This window comes from Pygoscelis adeliae, unplaced genomic scaffold (genome assembly GCF_000699105.1).
Source record: "Pygoscelis adeliae isolate BGI_AS28 unplaced genomic scaffold, ASM69910v1 Scaffold27, whole genome shotgun sequence".
Lineage (NCBI taxonomy): Eukaryota > Metazoa > Chordata > Aves > Sphenisciformes > Spheniscidae > Pygoscelis > Pygoscelis adeliae.
The window spans coordinates 5,201,333-5,207,890 of record NW_008825410.1 but is presented as its reverse complement, the minus strand read 5'-3'; the positions used below and the strand labels follow the sequence as shown (position 1 = coordinate 5,207,890).

The 6,558-nt window shown below is 38.3% G+C and overlaps 1 protein-coding gene across 1 annotated transcript in view; it reads left to right on the top strand.

The window, feature by feature from the left end:
• Positions 1–6,558, top strand: part of ITGA8 (integrin, alpha 8) — a 122,335-nt gene that overhangs the window by 48,684 nt on the left and 67,093 nt on the right. Inside the window, exons 14-15 of the mRNA XM_009330599.1 lie at positions 2,119–2,164; positions 4,819–4,926. Of these exons, the coding sequence (XP_009328874.1) occupies positions 2,119–2,164; positions 4,819–4,926 (154 nt within the window). The remainder of the gene's footprint in view (positions 1–2,118; positions 2,165–4,818; positions 4,927–6,558) is intronic.

Here is a 6,558-nt window from a genome sequence, read left to right as displayed (position 1 = left end):
TAAGTCCACACAGCTGTAGATACTGAAATAAAGAGTTCACTTGTACTAGTGAGTCTAACTGCATCTGACAGACTCATTCAAACAGGCTACATTTTATTAAGATTACTCAAGTTGTGTGTTCAAGCTTTTCCTTGTGCCCATGAAGGGTTGGAGTGCTTTATTTTTTAATGAAAGACCAGATTATGAAATCATCACAAGACCAGGACCTGGATAAGTCCTGGATATCTACCTGTTTTGTCTCTGCCATAACATAGCCCTGTACTGAAACCTTTTGAGTTATCAAGTGTAGTATGAAACATTACATATTGAAAGTCTGTTGCAGAATTCATAAAGAGCATCCAGCTGGGAACAACAGAACAGAAACCCCTTCCTTCTTGTCTTTCACTTTTGTTTTTAACGTAATGTTTTTTTTTCCTTTAAAAAAAAAAAAACAACACACAAAAAAACCCAAACACAAAAGCCAAAAAACCAACAGAATATTAAATCTTTTGGGGTTACCATGGGTGTTGCTATCAGGGTGCTGCCAGGGAAAGTTCTGCCATGTGCGTTGTGTATGGCTATGTCTCAATCAGTTGTTTATTTAAGAGGAAAATAGGTTTTGGTACTGTGTGCAAGTTGTCTGTAAAAGCTGCTAATGAAAAGGACCCATAAATATCCCAAAAAGGAGATAGATACACTCATTTTCTTCTGCTATTTAAAGAGTTCCTGACCCTGAAGCATATTTCTTTAAGGCCAATGGAAGTAGAAAAATGTAAATGTTGTACAAAAAGAGGATCAGACCCATAAACTGTCCATGCCTGCTCCTATTAGGACATTATTCAATGGAATTCATTGTAGGACAGGCTGTTGCCTGTGTGGAGTACTTGTTTAAACTTACGAAATCCTGACCATCTGAAAGGCAGACAGAGTGCTGGAAAACACGCTGCCAGACCTGGCCCAAACCCACCCAGCTAATTAGTATCAAAACTTTGTATTTGTATCATGCTCAATGACTTCAGGGCTTCTTAAGCAAACCAGTGCTCAAACTATGGAAGCAACAAGTAAGGGTTTGTTTACAACCCTGAGTACTGGTTTAATTAACTCATTTAGATCAATTTAGGTTGCCAGTCTGTACCACTGCAAGGTCTTTTGTAAGACTCAGTCTTCTGAATTGGACATGTGTAAATCAAATCGTATGATAACAACAGTGGAGTGAAAGGGGTGCCCAGATGGACACTAGGGGGGTTGAAAATGAAACAAAGCTCTTTCCTTTTCTTAAACTGTGCTCCAGCTAGAGGCAGCAGGAAAGCTGATGATTTTTCCTCACTGCTCGGCTCCAGCTTTTATCCAGCAGGCCTGAGTGGTCCAGCAAGCCAGTCTGGATCTTTCCAGAGAGCCCTGTGTGGGGACTCCAGGCAAAAAGAGGAAATATTTGGGCCTGTAGATTCCCAACCCAGGCCAGTGTCCAGTAACAAAGATGTGTCCAAGGCCCAGTGTAGCACTCATGTTGTTGACTCCATCTGTTCCAAATGGTGACTGATGGGGAAAAAGATGGCTTTAGACGGGTAACTATTGTACGCCTTAGCACACGCTGCTACAATGCTAAAAACATTAGAAACTATGAAATCAGCCATCCTCCCACCTGTGCTTTGTATTTATGTACACAGAGATGAAATGCTTAAATTAATGAACAAATTACTTAAAACTCAAAGCGGGATGGGAAGGATTGTCAGGAAGGAACACCATAAATTTTCAGCATGACCTGTATGAGAGTGATGACAAAGTGGTTTGCATTTCTTTGTGTAATGGGCAATTCATAGTTTGGAATAAAATGTATAGGGGTTAATGGCATCCTTTTTCCCCTTTAATGCAAGTTGGAGAGAAGCGAGATTGTGGCATGGCTGACCTTGTGCTAAATAGATTAGCACTTACTGGATACAACCAAGACATTTATGAGCCCACCTCTGACAATGTGAAATGTTTTCTTTCAGGTACACTGTTGAAAAAATGACTTAGAAAGGAATTATCAATCACATTTGTCTTATGTTACTGCATTTTTAATATAATCTAATTTAGGCTGGAAAAAAAATATGTAAGAGGCTTCCATATAGTTCTTCTGAAGCTGTTTTGTTTTTCCAGATTTAATTGTAGGTGCATTTGGAGCTGGAAAAGCAGTTGTTTACAGGTACGTGGTAAATACAATGGATTTTTTATTTTACAGCTTTGGTGGGAGATCTGCAAATAAACAAATTTCACATTCCTGTGTTTCCCTGGTGCAATGTGTAAAAGATGCTCATTACAGATGATAAATTAAGCATCTTGTGAGAAACAAATGCTTTTTTCCCATGTTCAAAACTTGTCATTTTCAATGAAAATTTCCATGCTTAGTCCTAGCTCAAGAAACTTCTGGAATGTTTGACTCCTCAGTTAATCTTAAATAAGACAAGAAACGAAAATGGTATCGTTTCTATCTTTAAAGCAATGTCACAGACATTCCTATACAGTCAAAAAGTTCTTGCTACAGCTCATCAGAGAGAAATTTAAAAAGCATAACATTGAAAATTAATTTCTTTCCTGGGGGAATGGTACTAGTAAGAAATTTTCAAGTGACTCTGATTCTTCGGAGGTCGTGTACAATAAGATGTAAACTACTTATTGAAAATAAAGACTGCTGCTTTTAGCTTCAGTTTAGAAAAAATGTACAAGATCCCATTTTACAAATCACGAAGTTGTTGCTGACTATGGATTTTCACTAAATGCACTGTTTGATGAGAGGTATAAATTAAAACTACCAAATACATAAACAAAAATCTGCTGCTGCCCTCTTAGTCCATCCATGCTGACAGTTCTTTGCCTTTAAATATTCACCATCCGTTGCTGCAACAATGTGGTCATAATTCTTGATTCCTGTCTGTCTTCTTGTTGTCTGTATTCTCAACAGTACCTGACTGAGAGAAGGCATGTTCTGCTTCCCAGCTGAACATTTGTCAAAGCATAAGAATTTTGTAGAACAGGAACATTAGCTCATTTTAGCTAACACTGTAGATGCAGTGAGTAGACCTGATTTTCCTACTGCCCTATTTAAGAATCATGCAAATACTTTGCAATGCATCACTTCGCAGTGGCATGAATGACTGCACAGGATGTGAAACGTTGGAGAATTAGATCCAGTGGGTATTTTAGATAGCAATAAAAAATGTGTTCTATTTAATTTAAGAAAGTGAATAGCAGGAGGCCCTCAATCTTTCTGTTTCCTGGCCAGAATGTATCAAATATGCAACTTGTCATATTGGAGAAACAGAATTTTATTAACTGAAATTTGCTGGAAAAAAGGTTTTCCCTGTTGCACAAAAATGAAGAAAGTAATTTTATTTTTTAATGTCTTGCTGAAGTGTCATGGTTTAACCCCAGCCGGCAACTGAGCACCACACAGCCGCTTGCTCACTCCCACCCCGGTGGGATGGGGGAGAGAATCGGAAGGGTAAAAGTGAGAAAACTCGTGGGTTGAGATAAAAACAGTTTAACAGGTAAAGCACAAGCCGCACACACAAGCCAAGCAAAACAAGGAATCCATTCACTCCTTCCCATGGGCAGGCAGGTGCTCAGCCATCTCCAGGAAAGCAGGGCTCCATCACACGTAGCAGTTACTTGGGAAGACAAACGCCATCACTCCAAACGACCCCCCCTTCCTTCCCCTGTTTTATTGCTGAGCACGCCGCCATATGGTGAGGGATATCCCTTGGGTCAGTTGGGGTCAGCTGTCCCGGCTGTGTCCCCTCCCAGCTTTTTGTGCACCCCCAGCCTACTCACTGGTGGTGGGGTGTGAGAAGCAGGAAAGGCCTTGACTCTGTAAGCACTGCTCAGCAATAACGAAAACATCCCTGTATCAATCAATCAACCCTGTTTTCAGCACAAATCCAAAACATCGCCCCATACTAGCTGCTATGAAGAAAATTAACTCTGTCCCAGCCAAAACCAGCACATGAAGTAACACAGAGAAGTAATCATAAAAGCTCAGCTGTGGATTAAAATATGAGGAAAGTAATTTTGTAATAAGCTGGTTTTGCCAGGATTATGTACATTACTGTAAAATAGTACTGCTGTCTTAAAAAAGAATTTAGACCCTTCCTTGTTTTCATTTGTCTTCTAAATTGCTCTCAGTTATAGATTGTCTCATTACTTAATAACAGATTGTTATTCAGAGGGATGGTTCCCATCACCACAACTGTGTATTAACATACTCAGAAGAATTTTGTGATGATTATTCCTGGTTTCCAAAGTTAATTGTCTCAAGACATGTCAGACAGAGTTTACTTTATTATTGGCTCAAGATATTCTAGATTAATATCTACTTTAACCAAATCATGTTCGTTTTTTTAAGAATCTTAAACAGAGATAGCAAGTCTGAATATGTCACTGTTAATGGAGACAGTATAAAACAAATTTGACAGTATAAAATAATGGCCGAAGGACTGCTGTAAATCCCAAAAGGCAGACTCTGTCCCTTTGTGAAAACCCAATGTGATGAAATGTGTCTGTGCCTCAGTCCCAGGACACACCTATTGTTAACTGTAAGATACTGTTTCAGTGATGCTATTAACCTGTGATTTTTTTGTGAAGAACTTACTTTCAGAATGTCATAGCAGGAGGTATCACAGTTTCTCAGCAAAAAAAAAAAAAGTTCTTTTGGGTAGGAGCAGCATTATAAAAGTGTTTTCTCCCAAGTAACCCTACATTTCCCGCTTCTTTGTGGCCATCTCAGTTAATTGTTTTCTCTGCTGCAACTTAGTTACTAATGTGTTCCTTCTGTATGCAGTGAACCTTATTTCTGTTCCTCAGAGCCAGACCTGTTGTGACAGTGAATGCTCAGCTCATTCTGAACCCCATGATTGTGAATCCAGACAATAAAACTTGTCAGCTCCCTGCCTCTCAGCTTTTGGTGGCCTGGTAAGTTCATGATTAGACAAAAAAAGTCCTCATCCTCTTTCTCAAATAACTTCCTATTCCTAACTTTTCTTGCAGCTTTTTGTTGAACATGTTCAAAGATAAAAAAAAAAATGTTCGAACATGCTATGAGCGCAACAAAAAAAACCCCTATATAGAACAGAGTTCTTTTTGATATCTTCCAGTACTTCACAGATTCTCAAAATGAAGTAGCTAAAAGTTGAGTCCTCTGATGCACTGAGTCTCCTTCTGCATAGCAGGATGCTCGGTGTCTCCTAGGATCAAGCTGCAAATGCATATGCAGTGTTTGGATGAATGAAACAAGAAACAGCTAAGACAGACAAAACACAGAAACATTGACCTGTCAAAACATACATCTTTTTGAGATAACAGTGAAAGTGATGCAAAGAGCTGGTGGGCCCACGGTTTTCTGTTAGAGAAAGAGAGATCTCAGTCCTTTGTGGAAGAGAGAAGATATCTGGCTGGCCATCCTGAGAGCAGTTCACAGGATGTTGTTTCTGGCTGTCATTGGTCAGAGGAAAGCTTTTTTTAGGGCGTTGTACAGGACAATGTTGCATATATCTTTAAAAGAGAAACCCTCCACCACAGTAGCATTTAACTTTGAAAAGAAAAAGTACATTCAAAAACTTGAAGGTAATTAAAACAATATAAGATCAGTTACAAATATAAAATGCTTGCAGGACAGTTGGAGGCTATATCATAGCACATAATACCACATAAAGGCACGTTTACTGCACTAGAAAGAAAGTCACTTAGAAGGGACCCCAGGAACAGTTGATAAAACAGGCTATTACGAATACGTAAGATACTGTTTGAAAGTGGAAATCATAACAAATGAGGAAAATAAAAACAAAACAAAGCATAAACACATGCAAGTTGAATATAAAATACCAGTAAGTCCTGCCAGAGACTGGCAGAGGAACAGACTTCTAAGACATAAAAACTAGTTGTATCATTTTATTTAAACACATTAGAGGCAGAAAGCCTGCCAGGACATGGACTGGATGAAAAGAATTATCAAGGTATAAAGTAGGACTCCAGAAGATAAGGTAACTGCAGAAATTTTGCACTGCTTTTAAACCAGAGGTGGTCAGAGAGATTCCCCACACTGGAGACATTCTTTATAGGAGATGAGTTTTAAAAATCATCTCAAATGTAAGAGTCAGCAAAAGAGTTTTTCAACAAATTGATAAATATGAACTGTAAAAAATAATCATGACCAGAAGCAGTTCATTTAAGAGTCATAAAGGAACTAAACTCTGATACACTTAAACCACTAAATATATGGGCTTTCAATGCGTTTGATGCAATTTGTGACTCAGGAAGTTCCTAAATCTACTGATAGTGCAAATCTGGGATGGGGCTGTCAAGAGATTTTTGTTTTTGCACATTTTGTTTTAATAGTTGATATAATACAGAATTTACAATATCAACATTGGGCTGAAACATGTTCATTGATCCAAATTATGTTTTTTCAGAACTTCAGTTTTTAAGACTTTTTAAGAATGCTTTATGCCATAATGGAAAAGATTTCAAAACCATAACATTTACTGATAGTGTACTGAGAGAAAAAAGGTGGTTTTTTGCACAAGAGTAATAAATAAAAACATCTCT